At 43.7% G+C, this 22,931-nt stretch overlaps 1 protein-coding gene across 5 annotated transcripts in view; it reads left to right on the top strand.

Annotated features, from left to right (window-relative positions):
- Positions 1-22,931, top strand: part of MYO5B (myosin VB) — a 392,693-nt gene that overhangs the window by 223,512 nt on the left and 146,250 nt on the right. For all 5 annotated transcript variants that reach the window (XM_021093027.1, XM_021093023.1, XM_021093008.1 and 2 more), the window contains exon 5: positions 18,423-18,579. In XM_021093027.1, the coding sequence (XP_020948686.1) occupies positions 18,423-18,579 (157 nt within the window). The remainder of the gene's footprint in view (positions 1-18,422; positions 18,580-22,931) is intronic.

The following is a 22,931-nucleotide window of genomic DNA, read 5'->3' as shown; positions in this document are numbered from 1 at the left end:
TTGGTTCAACTCCCCAGTCCCTACTCCATGAACCCACCCCATAGCTAATTCTTATCTCTGAACTTCTCTTCTGCCGCCGTAAACGTCTAGCTCTTGGTCAAGATCAACCTTAAGGCTGTTGACGTTGACATCTAACAAGATTCTCCAGGAGTCTTTCTGTAGGGTCTGAGACTTCTTGCATCTCCCCTTCCTTTAACATTTCAGACTGTTGGTGGTCTCTTCTGCCCTTTTCAGCACAAATGCTGCCCTGTGTTGTAGGTGTGCAAACAGCTCAGGGGAGCTGTTTTCAAATATGTGCTTAGAAAGCTCAAAATGTTACTCCATGTAGGGATGCAGAAAAGGATGGCCATACCCACCCCCACCCTTATCATCATGTTTTTTCCCCCTGCCCTTCTTGATGCTGAGAGGTTTGTAGGCACTCAGGTAGGGGTTAAAGATTCCTGACTTGGAAATAGAGGTGTAATTCTTGGGTTCTTGCCTCTGCTGGCCACCAGCCCTGCTGAAAGGCACGTGGGCTCTGACCCATGGTAAGTATTAGTGCCATACCCTCTGCTGGGCTTGGTGGTGGAGAGAAAAGGAGCAACGTGGGACTTGGCCAAGGAAATCCTGGCTCTGGGTAAATTACTTCTGCTTAGTACGGTGCCTGCTTATTGTGCCTGTAAAGTGGGTAAAGGAGTGTGACCTGATGTACCTCACCTCAGCAGAAGGTAAATGGAAATTTTCATTGTGATGATGTTGTAGGATAGAATTGATAGTGACTATTGTGAATTTTGATTGTCCCTTTACCTAGGTCTCCTATTTTGTTACCTCTTGGCCTTTTATATCTGTGCCAGGAGAGGGCAGGGAGATGAGTAATCAGTAGGAGCTCTCTACTTTGAAAAATGTATGTTTGCAAAGGAAACAGGTTGGGGGTGGGAGGATGGGCTGGGGGTTTGGATGGAAATGCTATAAAATTGAGTTGTGATGATCGTTGTACAGCTATAAATGTAACAAAATTCATTGAGGAATAAAAAAAATAGGAGCTATCTATTAGAATAAGATCTTGGTTACTCTCTCATCCAGCACTGTAATTGAAGCATCCTGTGATCTTCTCCAGAAGGTAGTCTGTTTTTGGCCTGTAGCCACTATTGCAGAAGTTCAGGACTTCATGTAGCTGTACCAGGGACCCTTGAACAACGCAGGATTTGGGGGTGAGGGACAACTCTCCAGGCATTTGGAAATCTGAGTTGGCCTTCCTCCTCCATGGCTCCTCTGATTTAACCTACCATGAGTTGTACAGTATGGTATTTACTATTGAAAAAATTTGTGTATGAGTGTTCCCATGCCATTCAAACCTGTTGCTCAGGGGTCAGCTTTAGTCTTTGCAGGTATTAAAATGGTTTCATTTATCATCTTAGAAGCTCAAGGAGTGGGTGTATGTAGGGAGGACGCCTTGGCTGACCTTAGAGGCCTGAGGAGTGAGACCGGCATGTTTAGATCTTCAGGTAGGACTTCCCAGGTGAGACAATTTAAGACTATATCAAAAACCTGAGACTATATCAGAAACCTGAGTGGGCTGAGAGAATGGAGTACCATTTTTCAATTTTAGTTTTGTTAGAGATATTTCCAAGAGCTGGTGCTTTCCATTATTAAGTCTTTTTCAGCCCATCAAAGTGAGTCTGTCTGTCTGTTGAGGACTCAGATGTGTTAGAGACCCAGGGTGTATAAATTATTTGTGTCCAGGATCTGCAGACTTGGGATGTTGTGGTAAAGAGACCCAGGAATGAGTGTGCTACTGATAAATAACCAGAGCCACCATTCAGTGTGCTTTTGCTCCAAGCCCAACAGTTACGTGTATGTCACATGAACAATATCTACTAAGCCGTGAGTTTGGTTATATCCTCGTTTGAATACCTTCAGTCCGAAGCAGATTGTTTTACAAAGCAGCCTCTCATGTGGTTGAAGGTGTGGTACGTTTGAAGGTCCCTGACTGGCAGAAGGAAAGAATAGAAGGCTGGATGTCCAGCTAGGGCTCTGCACTTCCCCAGAGCTTCCAACAAATCATGTTTCCTCCATGGGGGGAGGGGAAAGTAGCAGCACCTTCTTCCAGATGGATTTTCAGGACAGATGTCCAAGAAGATGGCCTTTTCATTGGGCTGGAAGGGATGGATCAGATTGGCCTATGGACCTATGGGAAGGAGATGGAGAGAGAATTTCACATAAAGAAAAATACAGGGGAGTTCCCGTCGTGGTGCAGTGGAAACAAATCCGACTAGGGACCATAAGGTTTCGGGTCCAATCCCTGGCCTCGCTCAGTGGGTTAAGGAACCAGCGTTGCCATGAGCTGTGTTATAGGTTGCAGACGCGGCTTGGATCTAGGGTGTGGCTGTGGCTCTGGTTCTGGTGTAAGCTGGCAGCTGCAGCTCCAATTAGACCTCTAGCCTGGGAACCTCCATATGCCTCAGGTGCGTCCCTAAAAAGACAAAAGACAAAAAAAAAAAAAAAAAGGAAAGAAAGAAAAAGAAAAATACAGGGAGGGAGAAAGAGTTAAGAAAGCATGGCTGCTTGTGGGGGAGCATGAATAGTGACCTTTGACTGCAGCTACTAAGTTGTGTTTCTTGGAGCTGAAACAACAGCTTTACAGCTTGTAGTCTTGGTTCTAGTTCTTCCAGGGTGGAGGGGGAAGCTCATAGAATCATGAAGCTCATGGATGATTTCTCTGCTGCCCCCTCCCCAACCCCACTTCAGGCTAAGATTTCTCAGAACTTGCACCTGTACACTGACATCCCTGGTTTCTTAATCTGCTCTTCACAACCCTGTATGTCAGTCTCAGTGTGGTCTGCTAGACATGGGGTCCCTGGTAAGACTGGAGCATACAGAAAATGTGGGAATTCCACCAGCTCAGGGGCAGCTTCCTGGGCCACCTGGAATGGAGGTAGCCAAGGAAAACATTTGGTGTGGTCAGGGGAGGCCCCTCCCTGTGCCATATTCCCTCACCTTCTGCTCTGTACCTAAGCAGATGCTAAAAGCCAAATGACTAAAAGCAGGAAGTGGGCAGATGTGTGGGTGTGTTGGCACTAAGAAAGAAGATGGTGAGGGGGGATGAACAGAAAACTCAATAGATAGAGAATCAGCTCTTTTATAACCTAGAGTTTACTATGGAACAGGGAAGTGGAGTGTTCCATGCTTGAGGCTGGCCACTTTGTCACAGGAGACTGGACTTCTTGTCAAAGAAAACGATGCAGAAAAGCAAATGCTGCCCCTTATTGCCCAATTCTGTATCCTCTAAGAATCCTTTACAGACACTTCCTGCCTGCATGGAGCCCCCATTGAAGGGAAAAGAATGGAAAAGTCCTGACTTTATAGATCTGTTTGCAGAACATGGATATTGACCCTGGAACCTCTCCTGCTACCTTCCCATTCAAGTCACTGATTCCCCTGCTGACCTTTGTCCTCTGGAAAGGCACATCTCCCTTATCCCATATCAACTCCCTTATCCAGCCAGTCCTGGAACCTTAGTTTCCACTCCCCTTCATCTGCAAGTTGCAGAGACTTGCTCTGCCCTGAGTTTCCCTGATCCCCTTGTCACAGCTTTTTCTTAAAAGCTTTACTTCTCAGAAAGTTCCTTTTGTGGCTCAGTGGAAAAAGAACCTGACTAGCATCCATGAGGATGCAGGTTTGATCCCTGGTCTTGCTCAGTGGGTTGAGGATCCAGCATTGCTATGAGCTGTGGTGCAGGTTGCAGACATGGCTCAGATCTGGTGTTGCTGTGACATAGGCCAGGGGCTACAGCTCCAATTTGACCCCTATCCTGGGAACCTCCATGTGCTGCAGGTGTGGCTCTGGAAAAAAAAAAAAAAAAGAATTTACTTCTCTACTTAACTGATGCTTAGGCTGTAGTGCATTGTGGTCAAATCCACACCTGCATGATTCCCCTTCCTCACCTGCCTTTGGGACTCTTTAATTTACAGCAAGAATATCAGGTCATAAGTGAGAATAATAAAGCAGTTAGTTTCCTCGAGGCTCAGATTTGTGAGTTCGTGCCTGGCAGTAGTAGTTAACTTTTTAATCTATATAGGGGAAAGTAACTATGAAGTTTGAACATTTATTTTTGTAACTGAATAAAGCCCATAGCATAATGAGTCTAATATGTTTAATAATGTTCATAATCATTGTGCTACATGATAATATAGGCATGAATAGCTGACACAAATGATGACAATTAGCAGTACTCTTCTGCAGCCAAATTGTCTCTTGCATTCCACTTTTCCACCTCTATATCTATCCCTTCATCATGAAATATTGAGAGCCTACTGGGTCCCAGATTCCAGTTTGCCCACGGTCTGTCCTAGGGCCTGTCAGTTCTCGACATTACCCAGTGCTGAGCACCTGTCGTTCTTTCCCAGCCCAACTCTGTCTTGAATGTCTCATCCTTGAAAGGTTGGACAGTTTCTGGGCCAGGAGGCTAGGTCTGTTGCATTTAGGAAAGGAGGGAAACAGAGAAAGCTGAACCCAGTGAGATTCTATCTGATTGGAGGCCTGTGAGAGACTTGCGGCAGCTGGCGGGGAGGGATGGTTCCACGAACACTGACTCTTGAGTCTGTTCCTTACCCTCTAAAGTGGACTGGGACCCCAAAATAATCAAGGCAGATTCAGCTTCAGGCCTAGGTGCTATATCATTTCATGGCCACATAAGAGAACCATGAAATTTCAAACCAGCAAGTGGTTGATAATTCTTAGGGTGCTCAGACTAGCAGCAGCAGCAGCATCATACTCAGGAACTTTATTAGGAAGTACATCTCAAAATCTTTGCATTCCCACAGGAGGGTGTTGATCTCTTAAGAACAATAAGATGCAGATTGTATGAGAGTGCATTTATTAAGTTTCTGAATAAGCTTCAATTTTAAGGCCTGAAAGTTAAAAGTTATATCAGTGTTATAGCTTAAGCTGTAATGTTTTCCAACGGAGAGAACCTTGCCACATATCCAAGGGGGTCTCTGAAGTCTGCCTCCCACCTCCACCAGCACACTTAGTGGTGTTTCTGATTGGCTCTTGGAAACTGCAGCAGGACTGATGAAATGTAAGCATGGTTTCCTTGAAAGTCATCACTATTGCTGTGTAAAGCGGCATGATTTTGCAATCAGGCAAAGAAAAGAAATGCTTTGGAAAGAAGATCAAGTGTTCTTAATCATTTTTCTTCCATTTAAAACATCTAAATGCATCAACTATACAATTACAAAGGACTGATTATATTGAAATAATCCAAATATTTTAGGAGTTTGTGAGAAAGTAAATATAAGGGATTGTTACTGCATTAGTGGCAGATGTAATAATCATCATTTTGAAGTAATGATGAGCATAAATATTTAATGCTGTATGCAACAACTGTACTGTTATCTGGGGTCAAAGTTACAGGTTCTACTTGTTCTGCTTTCTGTTTTTGGCTATATTCTTTTCTCTATTTTTAATTTGAAGTATAGTTGATTTACAATGCTGTGTTAGTTTTTAGTGCACAACACAGTGATTCAGTTGCATATACACACACACATATATATACATATGTACTTTTTCAGATTCTTTTCTATTATAGAAAAGATATTGAGGCAGTTCCTGTGGTGGCTCAGTGGAAATGAATCTGACTAGCATCCATGAGGATGCAGGTTCTATCCCTGGCCTCACTCAGTGAGTTAAGGATCCGGTGTTGCTGTGAGCTGCGGTGTAGGTCGCAGATGCGGCTCGGATCTGGCGTGGCTGTGGCTGGTGGCTGCAGCTCCAATTCAACCCCTAGAGTGGGAACCTCCGTGTGCTGCAAGTGCAGCTCTAAAAAGCAAAAAAAAAAAAAAAAAGATATTGATTATAGTTTCCTGTGCTATACAGTAGGACCCTGTGTTTATCTGTTATATGTATGAGTGTAGATCTGTTACTCCTAAACTCCTAATTTATCCCTCCTCCCTTTCCCCTTTGGTAACCATAAGTTTGTTTTCCATGTCTCTGCATCTGTTTTTGTCTTGTAAATAAGTTATATGTATAATTTTTTTTTAGATTCCACATTTGGCTATATTCTTAGTTGAAGGAATTATTAAAGTTAAAATTTAGTAAAATGAAAGCTGTGCTTTTTATACCATTGAAGTTCATGGATCCTTCTGAATTCCGTTCATGGACATGTTGGCCATTTGTGGGCCCCGGGTTAAGAATACTTGATTAGTGTGACGTGATTTGTTTTCTCCAGCTATAGGCATTATCAGGCAGCAACACACTCTTTGTAGTGTGTGTGCCTCTGTGTACTTCTGATACCAACACTGGCTAGTCTCCATTGTTATTTCAGCTGTGTGGGTATCAACAATGTAAATCCAGTTAATGAGGAAACTCTACTTTGATTTCTCAGTGATTTATCATAACTCATTAACTTGAGCTTAACTCTACTTTGATTTCTTGGTAATTTATCATAACTCATTAACTTGGTTCCTATTGTCTACAGCCAGGAAGAACTGTTGATAAATTCATACATTAAGGACTGTTTAGCCTCTTAAAGTTAATCTTTGTTTTGGGGTTTTTTGTTTTGTTTTGTTTTTGATTCTACTCTTTCCATTTTTTTTTTTTTACTATAGTTGATTTACAGTGTTGTGCCAATTTCTGCTCTTCAGCAAAGCAACCCGGTCATATATACATTCTTTTTCTCATATTATCTTCTATCATGTTTTATCCCAAGAGATTGTGTATAGTTCCCTGTGCTATATGGTAGGACCTCATTGCTTATCCATTCTAAATGTAATAGTTTTCATCTACCAACCCCAAACTTTTTGTCCATCCCACTCCCTCCCCACATCCCCTTAGCAACCACAAGTCTATTCATATCTGTGAGTCTGTTTCTGTTTTGTAGATAAGTTCATTTGTGCCATATTTTAGATTCCACATGTAAGTGACATCATAGGGTATTAATATGAGAATCTCTAGTTTCATCCATGTTGCTGCAAATGGCATTATTCTTTTTTTTATGGCTGAGTAGTATTTTATTGTATGTATGTACCACATCTTTATCTATTCATCTGTTGATGGACATTTAGGTTGTTTCCATGTTTTGGCTATTGTGAATAGTGCTGCAGTGAACATAGGGGTGCATGTATCTTTTTGAATGAAAGTTTTGTCTAGATATAAACTATAATCTTTGTTTTAAGTTCAGCGTTATGTAGTATTAGGCTAATATTGACTATGAATAATTTACAAGGTATAAGAATTTCTTCAAGTACCTGAGAATACATATATATATATGTATATATATATAAATATATAATGACTTATTTAATTAAACTGTTGTACATTGGTTCTTAACCCTAACAGAACTAGTGTTTTAGCATAACATTAAAATCACATGTGGAATTAAACAGCTATCTCGGTCCTACCCCCAGAGATTGTGATCCAGTTGGTCTGTTGTGAAATCCAGCAGGGTGAGTTCCATAAGCTCCACAGGGTTTCTCACGTGCAACCAGGGCTAATCAACAAATGGTGATTCTCTGTGGTCAAATTATTGCCAGAGGCCAGGACTTGCCTGTTGATGTCTGAGTGCCCTAAACGTCACCCTCTTCCCTGAATGTTGTGATTTCCCACTCTTTGCACAACCTGACACCTCTGCCTGGGATGGTCTCTTGGAATAGACCATGAAGGGCCTGGGATGTCACAGGTCACTGTCTCATAAGAGGGTGCTCAGTAGGTCCTCCCTGTTGTTGGATTAGTGTTTTGGAAATGTCCTCCCAATGGCAATGAGGAAAATGGATTGAGGAGGGGCTAAAATAGGTATAAGAAAACCACTTATGATGCTGTGGAAGGTTCCAGGAGAGAAAGGATGAAGGACAGCACTTAGGGGATGGATTAGAATAAGAATCCAGGCAGCACAGTCATCTCTGCTTGACGGTGTAAGGAACAGAAAGGAGTCAAGGGCCATTCCCAAGTTCCCCTCTCATTGCTGTGTGGGGCATAAAGCCATCCACTCCGGGTGGAAGGATAAGGAACAGATTGGAGGGAAGCTGAGGAGCTTGGCTCTGGAAAGGTAGACCATAGGGGAGGGGCTGTGCAGCCTCTGTGTTTTGTTATCCTGGGGGCAGTTGTGCATATGTGCTTGACTCTAGGGAGAGATCTGGGTTGTGGAGATACATCTGAAGGTGGACACCTTCTTGCTGGCAGTTACAGTCAAAAGGGAAGGTGAGATGACGTTAGAGGCAGCCCGAGAGAAGAGATGCTGAAACTGGCTCGAAGGGATGATCAACATTTGAAAGATGAATGAAGCAGCAGAGAAATAGGAAAAGACCTGTGTCTTGCTGGTAGCTTGACAAAAGTAGTGCTATATAGAGAAAGAGGACGGGCTTTAGACTGAGGTGCTCAGATGCACCTGCCTTCAAATACCAGCTGGACCGCTGACCAATGACAAGCCTTTTAACTTGAATTTACTCAATTGTGTTCCTTCACTGCAAAAATAGTTTCCAGGATCCAACGAAATATGGTTTGAAAAGTTTATTTGGAACTCTAGGGTACAAATATATACTCAGATCATAGTTTACCCCCCAATTAATGATAAACTTAACCAAATTCATTCTGTAAGGTATAAAAATCACAGGAAACATTTGCCTCTGTTCTCACCTTCAGCTAAACCCATAGATTTCTGAATTCCAAGGTGTATTTTAGTAATTAGTAGGTAATTGCTGTTAATGTGGACTGGCTCACACAGCTTAACTATAACTTTGATCTGGAATCACAGAGTTCAGGAGTAGCAGGAGGTCTTAGGGATCATCTTCCAGCCCTTAATTTTAAAAGCAGAGAAGCTGGCACATGCCCATTCACACCAAGGAGCCTCCCTGCTCAGTTTCACTCTCACTCTGCCCTGCTTATCTTTCAGTGAGTGGTGGGCTTGAGTTCCCAGAGGTTCTTTCTGTAATGCTTTCATGAAACTGAGAGGAGACAGCCTCTCTTAGGAACAGCGAGTAAGCAGAAGGAGGCAGATTCATTTTGCTGCGACTTGTAATCACACTACACCTAGGAGGTTTATAAATAGAATTTAGCACTCAGAGGACCACTGTGAAACTGAGTGGAAAAATGATACTTGGATATGAAATGTGCTAAGTACTTAGCTCCTGCACTATCAGAAGGTTCAAGTTAATCTTACAGAGGAGACATTTAGGGCTCTGACTTCTAAATACCAGCTAAGCAATTTTCCACGAATATTTATGGCAGCCTTCCTGAATGGCTTGAGTACTGGGCTCAAGCACGCAACCCTACCCAGGAGAGAGGATTGTAGCACATCAACACCTAATGGCAGAGGTGCTCGGGGATGCTAGTCTGCCTCCCTTGTGCCTGGTACCCAGGGCTGCTCGGGCCTTAAGCCTGGAGGACCCCTCACATAGGTGCCCTCCTTTTAGGTGCCCAAGATGTATCTCCTCCTTCCCACTTTGAGCCTGGGTTTCTTGTTACCAGAGTTCATGGAGTCTTTTGCTTAGAGCTTTCTGGCCCAGCCCCTCTCACAGCAGAGTTGTTTTTTTTTTTTTTTTTTTTTTCCCCTAGTGCTCCTAACCTTGGGAAGAAATCTTTGGCTTTAGATTTACTGTAATTGTAGGGCTGTCTTTAGAGCCCCAAAATGCCTCACTGTAATTTTCTGTATTTTTCTCACCTAACTTTACCTCCATCCTAACCTACCTCTGTCCCCCAACCTTACTTCTCCCTCCCCACTGCACCCAGTCTTCTTTCCCCCAATCTGATTCTGCCCTCTGCCTGATTTTACCTGACTTACCCTACTCTATGGGATTTTGATAGCATTCTGTATTAATGTAGCTGTGTTTGTATCCCTAAACAATATGTTTCTTTTTGCTTGTTGAGTTTCTAAAGAACATGTCACACTGTATATAATAGTGTCATTTTTTAAAAAGTTGGCATTGTTTCTAAGATTCATTTTAATTGTTTTTCTAGCCTGTCTCCCACTGATTAACTCTGTCCATGGTACTGACACAAATATCTTTATCGATCAGGAATTCTTAATGAAAAATTCTTTGGATCCCCATTCTCTAGGGAAGTCCTTAAAAAACAAAGCAAAACAGAGTAGATGTTCTATATTGTGATGATGGTGTTGAAAATATAATTAGAGACTAGACGGACATAGACAGGCAAGAAACAGTAGATTGATTATCCCATTAGTGAATAGAATATATTTTACTGACACACCTAAATTTTCAGATGATTTGTTACTGGAGGAAGAAGCGATGGAGGGACTTAATGATGTGTTCAGAGACAGGGTGTCCTGCCTTCTGTGCCTTAGCCAGGCTTTCCCTCCCTTCTGTTTTGTAGCTTCACTGGGTGCTGGCATCTTAAGTGCATGTTGTTCCCACCTTTTCAGCCTTTCTCAGGGGGTACCCACTCCAGAGAAATACAGTTGAACATGTCTGAAACTTAGGGTCCTCCTTGCCCTTGGCAAGCTGGGGAGACTGAACTCAGGGCAGGAACCACCAGGTTTGGTTTGCAGGTAGTAAGTCGCACACCTCTAGGGGGCACCAGACTCTAGGCTCAGAGTATATGGACCACCATAATGAGAGCCCTTGCTGGGCTCTCTTCTTGATACAATCCAGATGCTGGCCCTCCCATCCACACCTTGCATCTGTGATTAGCTATCACGTGACTTTCGTTCTTATAGGGAAGACCTGGGTAGAAGGAATACTGAGTAGATGAGTAAAATATAGTAAATTGTAAATTTCCATGAAAGTAAGGTGGTGAAGGAAGAGCTTCTGAAGAAGTAAGTTTTAGCTGAAGAGGTGATGTTAAGCCAGTCAGCACCAAGTTCATGTCTCATGACTTAACACCAGGGCTAGCTGTTAGAGTGATTCATTAGTGGGTGCTTGACTATACATGAAGGGGCTGTAATGGTGATACAGAGATGTTACAGCACAACCCAGTGGAGATTGTGCAGGGCCAGGGAAGCCTGTGTTCAAGTTTGGACTTGGTATCTTATTAGCGGAGAACTCTGCAAATATCACTTGGCCTTTCCAAACTTCAGTTTTATCGCCTCTTTTTTTTTTCTTGGTATTTTTGGCCACCCCTCTGCATATGGAGCTCCCAGGCCAGGGATCAGACCTGAATTGCAGATGTGACCTAAGCCACAGCTGCAGCAGCACTGGATCCTTAACCCACTGTGCCAGGCAGGGGATTGAACCTATGTCCCAGTGCTCCCAATATGCCACCGATCCTGTTGTGCCACAGCGGGAACTCCCAGTTTTATCCTCTTTAAAAGGAGAAGACTGGCACCCAGGAGTCTTAGGAGTCCTAAGCCAGAGATAACACGGCTACAAGTTTTACACCATTCAAGCATGATGTAAAAAGGTGGTGTTAATTAATTACACTGAAAAGCAGATATGCATGGGCTGTCATCAGGCAAAGTGTGATTGAGTACCAGGCATTAAGAGTTGTGAGATCAAAGAAGGGAAAAGCAGTTTGAACTGGAATCGCTTCAGGCAGCTGTACAGTAGGAAGGAATAAAGAAACAAGCCCCATGTGGCTTGAACATAGTGAACAAAGGGAAACGTGGCACATAGTAAAGCTAGAATGAGAGGTACTGGCTCACAGAGGGTATTGAACACCCTAGGATCTTAGAGGGCAGAGCAGTGGACAGGGGGTTGGGGGGAGAGGTATGATCCAGCATTCACTAGAGAAGTCCACATAAGAAGGATGCATTACAGGAAGGTGACACTAAGGGTTAGAAAGCTGCTGTTGCAACATAGAGAATAGACTTGTGGTTGCCAAAGGTGGGGGGAGGGAATGGAATGGACTGGGAGTTTGCAGTTAGTAGATGCAAGCTCTTACGTTTAGAATGAATAAGCAATGAGATCCTACTGTACAGCACAGGGAACTATATCCAGTCTCTTGGAATAGACCATGATGGAAGATAAAAATGGGAACATACATATATGTACGATTGGGTCACTTTGCTGTGCAACATAAATTGGCACAACATTGTAAATCAACTACACTTTAATTTAAAAAAAAAGCTGCTGTTGCAATGCTTGTCAGATCCAGTGATGATCAGGACTAGGGGGTACAGAGAAGAAAGTAGATTATATTGGGGGGGGCAAATTCAATAGGATGTGCTGGCTTGAGGGAAAGGGGGGAATCAACAGTGACTCCCAGGTTTCTGGCTGAAGTTGGTGGGTGGAGGCTGGGGCTATTTACAAAGATGACATGAGTTGGGGAGATGGGAGGAGAGAGAGAGTCTTTGGTGCCAGGAGCCCTGCAGGTTAAAGCAGGTGCCAGCCCTCCAGGGGCTCTCAGTTCAGTGACCGATGTGTGGATGGACTGTGGTTAGAATAGGGGTTCCAGGTATGAGGATGATGGTGCCACCCACATCCATGTGTGAGGGGCCTGGCCTGTCACTGCCAAGGTGGTGTATCTGGAGCTCTTCTGGGACTTTCTCAGCAGAGATGGCTGGAACACCACTTCCCTGTGCTCTGTGTACGTTTTGCTGATAGGGCGGCTGCAGGAGACAGTTGTTCTCTGCAGGAAACCCAGACAAGACACAACTTAAGCGGGATGTCCTTGAAGTTCCCACGGTGTCTCCCTGGCTCATCAGCAGGGCTCTGCAGTGAGGACCTCAGGTACCTTGACAGCCCCTTTACTACTCACCCCACCCAGGGCTCCCACCCAAAAGTGGGGCAGGGGAGAGTAGTTGGCTTTGCTCAAGGAGCTCAAAGCACTGCAGTGGTTTGCTGGGAAAGTTTTACTGAATGAACAGGTGGTTTGCCAGCGGTTAACTCCCACCTCTCAGGAGTCAAAGATAGGGATCCAGTGGGAACCAGGAGAATCTGTGGTAGGCTTGTTGGTTGTCGGTGTTTTGCCCGGAAGCTGGAGAGTGGCTGGGTTCCTTCTCTGGGAATCCCATGTTCTTCCTGAGACACAGGCAGGCCTTCAAGGGCCATTCCTGTTTAGGGTAGTTCTGCCTTCCTGAAGACAGCCTGGACCTGAGAAACCGCTGGGTACGAAATGCCACGGCTGTGGGTTACGTTTTCTAAATACAGGCAGACCTTGTTTTATTGCCCTTCACTTTATTGTGCTTCACAGGTAATGCCTTTTTTTGAAAAAAAAAATAAAAATAAACCGAAGGTTTGTGGCAACCCTGTGTTGAGCAGGTCTATCAGCACCACTTTTCAACCACATTTACTCATTTCATGTCTCTGTGTCACGTTTTGCTAATTCTCATGATATCTGAAATGTTGCATCATTATTCTGTTCGTTATGGCGACCTCTGATCAGTGGTCTTTGATGTTACCATTATAACTGTTGTGTCATGCTACGAACTGTGCCCATGTAAAGGTGAACTTAACTGATAAATGTTGTGTGTGTTCTCATTCCTCCATGGATCAGCCGTTCCTCCATCTCTCTTCCTCTCCTTGGGCCTCCTTGTTTCCTAAGACATAATAATGAAATTAGGCCAATTAATAACCCTACAGTGGGCTCTAAAAGTGTTCAAGTGAAAGGAAGAGTCGATGGAGGCAGCAAACATCATTGTTGTCTTATTTTAAGAAATGACCACCCCCAGCCTCAGTAACCACCAACCTGATCAGTCAGCAGAAAGACCTCCCTCAAAAGCAAAAAGATTACAACTTGCTGAAGGCTCAGAAGGTGGTTAGCATTTTTTTGCAATGAAATATTTTAAAATTTAGGTATGTACATTTTCTTAAGACATAATGCTGTTGTATTGTTAATAGATTATGGTATAGTGTAAACATAACATATGCACTAGGAAACAAAACATTATACAACCTGCTTTATTGCATATTTCTTTATTGGGACATTGGCTTTATTGTGGTGGTCTGGAAAAGAACCCAAGGTCAAGGGAATTTCCCTGAGCTCAGGAGAAAAGGATTTATTGAAAAGGAAGTGGGACTCAAGTTGTCGACTAAGTCAGGTATATAATCGGGCTGAATGGATGGAGCCATACATTGGTTTTCTTTCTGAAGGACACTGGGTAGAATTCCGTACTTATAAATCTCTCTCCCCCCACCAACCAGGCTTAAGTAACTGAAATTTGAAACTAAGTGCCTTTCCCAACCCATACTTCTTGTTACAACTTTGGTCACAAAATCATCGAATGTCAGAGAGAGATTAGATCACTGGAGGGGTCCAAGTCACAACCCTTGTACTTGACAAGATGAAAAGACAGAGGCCCAGAGAAAAGAAGTGACCCAAAGTCACACAGCAAGTAAAATGACCACGCAGGGCCTGACATCGAATGAGGTGAAAGGTGGCAGTGCCTTCCAAGCGCTTCAAAGCAAATGATGTGAGACTTGAGAAGTAGAGAAGTAATTGCCTGCTGGGAAGCCCGAGTCAGGTCAGAGAGGGCTTTGGGTATGGGTAGGGCTTCAGGAGAAGAGTGTCTGTTGAAGGTGATTTCAGGTAGAGGGAAACCATAAATGGCAGTGGTGGAAAAGTACATAGTTTCAGAGACTGACAGGTAGCCCATCCAGGCTGGACTGCAATACCATCATCTTATAGGAAGTGTAGAGATCATTTCATATACTCTTGCAGCAAATCTGTAAGGTGGGGGTAAGGCTCCCAAGATCCTGCCCATGGCAGAACCAGGACTCGGAGAAGATCCTTAGACCAAAATCCTAGTGTTCTGTTCTTAGCACTATAGTTTGCCCATGCTTGTCAAGGGCTTTGGGATTATTTTTTTGGGGGGGGGTTAATTTTTTTTTAAATATAGAACACTTCACAAATTTGCATGCCATTCTTGCTCAAGGGCCATACTAATCTCTGCCTCATTTTAATGTTTCTTTTTATTTTTTTCATTTATAATTTTTATTTTTTCCATTATAGCTGGTTTACAGTGTTCTGTTAATTTTCTACTGTATAGCAAGATGACCTAGTTACACATACATGTATACATTCTTTTTTCTTACATTATCATGCTCCATCATAATGCATCATTTCAATTTTAGCATATGTGCTGCTGAAGTGAACACTGTCAAGGGTTTTAGTATTGGAGGGTGTGCATTGAGGGAGGGGTCCGACTGTTCAACAAAGGAGTTAGGGCTTGATTAGAGAGAGTATCTAACTTTTTTTGAGTGGGGAAAGCAGGATTAGAGCTGTGCTTTAGACATTTAATCTGGCAAGAGTGTTAGGATGAATTAGACCTGGGTCCCTAAGTCAAGGTGACCACTTAAGAGCTTGGGCATAGTTGGGGATCTGAGTCATAAGAGACTGGACAGAGTTTATCTGAGGGTTGGAGAAGTTAACCGCCTTGTCCAAAGTCAGATAGCTCATCAGTGCATTTGAGGTTCAAAATCAAGTTGGTTTTCACTGACCATATTCTGGATTTATGTTCTCTAATTAGGTTGGAAGCAAAGCTAATGTGTACAGAACAAAGCGAGGGTGCTGTTATACATCATCCTTAAGGCCAGCTTATGGGCTGTTACAAATAGTCTACAGATGTGGAATGTGTGCCCCGCCCAGAGAAGACTAGGAATGGGAATGCATACTATGTACAGAGGTGCGGTGGAGCTAAATAAAAGTCATCAATTGGGAGTTCCCATCGTGGCTCAGGGAAAACGAATCTGACTAACATTCATGAGGATGCAAGTTAGATCCCTGGCCTCAAAATCAGTGGGTTAATGATCCAGCATTGCCGTAAGCTATGGTGTAGGTCGGCAGCTGCAGCTCTGATTTGACCCTTAGCCTGGGAACTTCCATATGCCGCAGGTGCAGTGCTAAAAAAAAAAAAAAAAAAAAAAAAAAAAAAAAAAAAAAAAAAAATCATCAATTTTTTTCAAATATTCTAAATTGGTTTAAGTTAGGTAAGTTGTTAAAAGGACCTTGATAGTCTAAGAAGAGTTGAATTTCCCCAACTTTAGCCTTCTTATTGGCATCAAGTCAAACATCCACCAAATTAGGCAAGAATTAGCACTAATGGTCACTGCCCATACCTCCTCATGTCCAAGAGCTTGAAGGAAAGATTTATAACACTTGGAGATATTTATAACTCTGAATAATAACTTGGCCCTGTATATGCATTTTCATCAGAACACCAAAATTTGCCTCCATGTCCTGGCAGGTTTTTTTCTGTTTCCCTGCCTTGATCCCCTCTTTTTATGAGGTCCTGACACTTAAACTAGCCCTGCCTTTTTGACTTTCTGACCACTGACACTTGGAATGTCTGCTTGGTCCTCAAACTTTTCTGCCTCTTGTATAAGTCTTTTCCTGCACAATGTATGGCTCTTCAGTCATTTTCCAGTGATATACAGGGCAGTCCCCATCTTGACATGAAAGGGCAAATTGACAGGTGTTACTGGTCTGTGCTTTCTTTGTTGCACTAGATGTAGTATGTTATCTGGGTCTCCTTGCTGTCCAGTGCCCAGTGTGTGCTGTGTTGCTGCTGGGGGCCTGGTGACACTCACCCCCACACCCCTGTTGATCTGATTAATTCTTTCTTGGCATCCATGCATTGATCCCACAGATCTTTATTAAGTTCATGGGGCAGTATATACTGCCCCATTCAACTTGGTTCTCTGCGAAGGACTAAGTCAGAGACACAACCTGTGCTCAGCCATTTTAGGCTAAACAGACAGACTTGGGGCAAAACTCCAAACTTTGGGTGTGGCTCCTACAATTTAGTTCTCCTTGTTCCATACTGAAGGAGTTTTAAATGTGGCATCGAATTTGGGTCTCTTTTAGAGGTTAAAATCCAGCTTATTTTACTCCTAGTGGGTTGGGATGGTTGTGCTTCTGAGCAGTTCTCTAAGGAATGGATTATGATGGTGTCGAGAAGAGGAGGGGTGACACCTGTTGTGGTCCCCAGAGGCCAGTGGATGTTGTATAAAATTTAAAAGATTAAAGAGAATGAGAAATATAAGCATCCACTGGCTTCATTAGAGACCACCTTGCAATGTAAAGATTTCACAGGAACAGGGGAGGGGACACAGACACTGGTGACAGTGGTATCCCAGAACTATACGGGCTCTCAGAAAGCCACTTCCTGTTCCACCCTCCAAATACAAAGTAGTTTTCCAAGTAATTGGTTGTAGAGCCAATTTGAAAGATCTGTTTTGGGTTTTTTGTTTGTTTGTTTTCCAGCTTCATCTTCGCAGTAGTGTGTACCAGCCACTTATATTACGTATATTCACTCAGGTCCCTCCCTGTTTAATGACAATGCATGTGAGCTGAGACCACATAGCTCTTTGCTGACCTTGAAAAGCAGCTGAAGGTTAAGGTGTCTTCAGCCCAGCTACCACACCCAGCCCTCTCCCTGGTGCCCCCTTTTTGGGCTGGATCTTATCTGTCTTTCTAGTCCTTCTCTAGTTGACATCAGTTCATCACACCACTTTTTCAGCTTCTCGGCTGTAAGGCCAGATCAGAAGCAGGGTCAACATGCATTCTCCTGTGCTGATGATTAGCCAGGTGGGGCTGGCAGCCTGTGGAGGCTTCCTGTTCCTTCTTCTACAGCCGGCTCTGCCCAGGAAGCCACAGGAGCTGGTGTTAAGAGCATTGGCTGGTGCTGGGACACCTATGTTCTAAACTTACCTTCAGGCTTCTCAGCTTCTTCACTTGGAAAGGAAGAGGATGGTCAATCCCTAAGTTGCTTCTTCTCCAAGACTGTTAGAGGCACCAGAAATTGAAAGCAATCCTGGTGGTGGATGGGTGAACTTAGAAGAGATTCATTTCCAAAACTTGTGGCCCAAATCTTTATTCTTACCTTCACTTGAACATCGACGTTCCTTGGAGACCAAGTAGGCTGTTCTTTCCATTCCTTGTCTGTCTTCACATTATCTGTTTTAAAGGGATACACGGAGATGCATTTGATCGGATATAGAGTTTCTTCTTTCTGCCTTCCGTTTGATCTGACTGAACTCCCTGTTATTGCAATTGATAGCTGTTGTATCTAATCTGTGGGAAACTTGAGGCAGGATCAGTTTGGCGGTTAGTAGCATGGCTTCTGTGATACATCTGCATGAACAGAAATGTTCACAAGTAGGTCTACTGGCAGGCTAGGCTCAAATGCAAGAGAAGAATATATCCTTGTTCTTGAAGAAAGTGTAACTTACACAGCAGCATATGATGGGCATGTAACAGAAAGGTGAGACTATATACCTGGAAGTGTATCTATGTGAGTTCTCAGGCGGTGTATGTATAAGGAGGTGATCAAGGGGATATTACACCCAGAGAGAACTTGGGAGAGTGATCCAATGGATGGGTCCCCTTTCCTATGGGTCATAAAATAGGGCATGTACCATTTGTAAACCCCTCTCTGAACTCCTTTCTTTCACCCACTTTCACAGCTTGTGCAAGCGTGCAAAGGAAGGTCGGCTCTTTTATGCCATCCCTCATGTTTATCTCTCAGAAAGGAAGGGATGCTCGATTGGGCTCACCCTTTGTCAGTAGAGCTTTTCAATGCCAGTGACTAACCAGGGCTTTTTTCTTTCCAGGGACGAGAAGAACCAGTCCATCATAGTCAGTGGGGAGTCTGGAGCTGGCAAGACCGTGTCAGCCAAGTATGCCATGCGCTATTTTGCCACCGTGAGTGGCTCCGCCAGTGACACCAACATCGAAGAGAAGGTGCTGGCATCCAGTCCCATCATGGAGGTAAAGCCATCCAAATCCCTTGGCCTTCTTGGCTGGCATTCTCCTGTGGGCAGGAAGGCGGCTGAGTGTCCAGCCTTGCATGGCTCTTCAGAGGTCTTGGAAGAAGCCCACGTGGTCAGTGTTCATGCCTTTCCCTGAGAACCCGTTGTCTATGCTCGGGAAAAAATTATAAAGGTGCCCCTGAAACCACAGATTTGGGAATATTCTGACCTGGTAGCCCAGGACCCCAGTATTGGATAGAGTGTCCTCTTCCTGGTTTCCGTGTCCCTTGACACTCTTGAAAAGAGTGACATGACATTCTTTCCCTGTCTACTGCCATCTCTGCTGTCCGCCCCTGCCTTGAAGCCATCCTGCATCAGCAAATCAGTTTCCCACCAAACCACTTGAAGCCATGAGGCCCCTGAATCAGAACAACAATTTCCAGGCAGTGGGTTAGCCTAGATAAAACAAATTCCCTTTTTTTTTCCTCCCAAAAAATTATTTGGACATTTTCTCTTTGGAGGGGCAAGAGAGTCAAAAGAAGCTATGTGATGACATAGAATATGTTGAAGAGTCTCAGAAAATGGTACCCATGCTGGCACGAACCATCCAGAGCAGGTGTTGTCTACATCTCCCCTACCCCCATCTCAGAGTAGCCGAGCAAGGGTAGGGCCAGAGATGTTTCCAAAAACTCAGATCTTGCTCTAAAGAATCATGTTACAGGGTCAGAATTCCATTTCTCTTTTCCTCCTCTTCCTATAAAAGCTCCATTCTGATGAAGTTGAGCTAAATAGCTGCACAGTCCCTGGCCCGGCTTTGATTTCCTGCCTTTGAAGCTAAGGCTCTTCATTGTTGTCTGGGTTACAGTCTGGTAGGTGTGGGCCCTTCTGCCAGCCCTGAACAACCTTTGTGTTTTAGTAAGAATAAATTCACTTGAGGACAAAAGCTGCCAAAATAGCATCAGATTTCTTTTTTCTTTTTGTGTATGTGTGGGTGTTTTTAGGGCCGAACCTGTGGCATATTGAAAGTTCCCAGGCTAGGGATCAAATCAGAGCTGCAGGTGCCAGCCTACACCACAGCCACAGCAATGCCAGATCCAAGCTGCCTCTGCAACCTACATTACAGCTCACAGCAACACTGGATCCTTAACCAACTGAGCGAGGCCAGGGATCGAACCTGCATCCTCATGGATACTAGTCAGGTTTGCTACTGCTGAGCCATGACAGGAACTCTTGCATCAAATTTTTCTGGCCAGCCTTGAGCCCTGTAGATTAAAACACCAGGCACCAATGTAGTTGTTCCTTCTGGTTATTTTGGAGCAGGGGGAACAAAAACCTGCCTGGACCTTCCCAGGCCCCCTTTTTCTCCCTTTTCCTTTACCAAGTGCAAGAGTAAATTCTGAGTTTCAATTCATTGTTTATCCAGGCAAAATCTCCTGCCTACAGCGTTGCATTATCCAGGGGACTTTCATTCTCTGCTGAGTAATAGAACACAATGTATTGACTAAAAATTAGACAAAGGCACATTTTGGTATCTGTTCTGACATGAATTGGGTCAATACAGTTGAAGGCATTTTAACTGAGCAGATAAAAACCAAAAGAAAACCTTTTATTTGATTATAGTTGTTCTTAAACTTGACTGTGCCTCAGAATTGCCTGGAGGCCTTGTTAAGGCAGATTGCTGGGCCACACCCCCAGAGTTTGAGTCTGAAAGGTCTGAGCCTCTGCATTTCTCACAAGTTCCTAGGTGATCCTGATGCTGCTGATCAGGGTCCCACACTTTGAGAACAATTGACCAAAAGGCAGGAAGAACTCAGGGGAAAACATGGCAGAATAAAAGGAAATAACCCACCATGTTCCTGCGGCTTGCTGATTATTGTTCAATGTTTTATATATTTCCTTCCAGCTTTTCCACTGAATATATAAAGAATATATAAAGTATATATATAACATATGTAAAGTATAAGCTTTGTCCCGTATCATCAAGCATTTTATAAACATATTGGCTACAAACATACGTTAATAGATGGTCTTGGGAGTTGCTGTTGTGGCTCAGTAGTTAACGAATCCAACCAGGAACCATGAGGATGCAGGTTCGATCCCTGGCCTCGCTCAGTGGGTTAAGGATCCCGTGTTGCCGTGAGCTGTGGTGTAGGTCGCAGACACAGCTCAGATCCCCCATTGCTGTGTCTGTGGTTTAGGCCAGTGGCTACTGCTCTGATTAGACTCCTAGACCAGGAATCTCCATATGCGAGGGTGCAGCCCTAGAAAAAGACCCCCCCCCCAAAAAAAAAAGATGGTCTTAGCATAATTTGTTTACCTCCCTATTGTCAGACATTTAGTTGGTAGCCTCTTTGCTCACAGCATTTATTCTAAGCCCTGAGTGGGGTCCCTGGCCATGGCCTGGATTTGGCAGGTGATCATGGACTTGGATCCATGCCTCCTTTGGGCAACCTCCAGCACTTAAGTGGAGGCAGCTAAGACAGAACTCTGGTGAGCATCAGTTTCATCTCAAATGAGAGTGAAACCAGGATTTCAGCTTCTCCTTTGCCCCTGAGTTTCAAAATTTGGTTTCTTTTTAGGTAGTAAGGTTGCAAAGACATGGCATGCTTCTTCTTTTGGAGGTAAAGTAGTTACTCTGGGCAAAACAGAGAAGGGGAGAAACCTGTTTACTCTCTGGTGACTGAATGTAGTCAGCCAAGAGAGGAATTCAGTCAAGACAGATGACTATGTTACTAGATAAGTACAGGACCTGAGAGGAATTATTTTTTAAATTTTCTTGTTTTGTTCTGGTAAAACATAAACTTTACCATCTTAACCATTTTAAGTGTACAGTTGAGTAGCATTAAGTACATTCACAATGTTGTGCAACCATTACAATCATCCATTTCCAGAATTTTTTCGTCATCCAAACAGAAACTCTGTACCCATTGAACCCTATTTTTCCCTCCATTCAGTCTCTGGTAACACTCTCTTCTAACTGCCGTCCCTGTGAATTTGCCTCTTCTGTGCCCCTCATATAAGTGGAATCATACAACATTAGTCCTTTTGTGTTAGGCTGATTTCACTTAGCATAATGTTTTCAAGGTTCCTCCACCTTGCAACATGCACCAATTCTTTGTTTCTTTCTGTGGCTGCATAATATTTTGTTGCATGTATATACCACATTTTGTTTATCTGTTCCTCTGTTGATGGAAAGTTGGGTTGTTTCCACCTTTGGGCTAATGCGAATAATGCTGCCCTAACCATTGGTGTGAACCTGTCTGTTTGGGTCCCTGCTTTGGGACTGTATTTTAAATGACAGTGGTCAAAAATGATTTAATGTTTTGGCATTATGGCCTGAGTAGGCTGGTGAACTGCTGGGGAGGTGTGGAAGAAATGTGAGAGCAACACGCACACACCTAGAGGTGGAGGGGTGTATGCATGAACCAGCCTAATCTTGCATGATGTTATGTAAACAAATTCGACAGTGGTTTGGGCTCAAAACATTAAATTTCTACAATTGTGTAAATTGGTACTTTGGAAACTATGTGGGTAAGTCCAGAGGGCTCATTCTGTCAAATACGGAATTTTTTCTCATAGAGACTGTCCCTGGAGCTGTTATTAAGTGTTACATTTGAGAGAAATGTTGGGTATGAACATGAAAAGGAGGAATTGTTTCCAGGAAGAACTCTGGGTGGAATTAGAGTGTTGCCAAGCAGAGAAAGAGCAGCTTCTGCACTGCCAAAACGCACCATTTCACAAGTTTAGAGTCTAACTTAGGCCCTGTGACAGGAAGCCCAGTCAACTTTGCTGCTGCTCAGAGGATTGCCACTAATACAAGGGCACTGCTGATTCCTGATTACTCTGCCCTGTCCCAGGAAAGGATAGCACCTCCTAGCAAAGCAATCAGTTTTGGTCATCACTTCCTTATTTCTGCACCCAAGCAACTGCAGATGCCTCCTGAGGATAGTTGAGGGCTGTCTGAGAAGGCATCATTTCCAGTGGGCTGCACTAAGTGGCGGTAGTTGGAATTAAAGGCAACTTGGGGGTGGGCTGGCATTGGCTGGGATGGATTGGGGTGACTGACTGTCAGCACCAGAGCTCTCTGACTCCATTCTGTGTAAGAGCTTGTCAGCATCCAGGAGTCCTTGATTCACACGTCTGCACTGATTAAAAGGACATTGCTAATCAAGAGACTTAGAGCAGGGACAGAACCCAAATCCAGCCCAGAGGGTTGGAGCATGCAACTTCAAGAGCCCCAGAGATTCCCTTCATCTTGGGAGAAAGAACGAGGACTAGGGGGTACAGTGAACAAAATCAACAGAAACTAAGTCTGGTTACTATGTAATTTTCAGGGTTTGACTTTATTTTATTTTATTTTTAACTAAAGAA

The sequence above is a fragment of the Sus scrofa genome, chromosome 1, assembly GCF_000003025.6.
Source record: "Sus scrofa isolate TJ Tabasco breed Duroc chromosome 1, Sscrofa11.1, whole genome shotgun sequence".
Taxonomy (NCBI): Eukaryota; Metazoa; Chordata; class Mammalia; order Artiodactyla; family Suidae; genus Sus; species Sus scrofa.
Note: the sequence above shows the minus strand (reverse complement) of the source record. Positions and strands in the feature narration are given on the sequence as shown.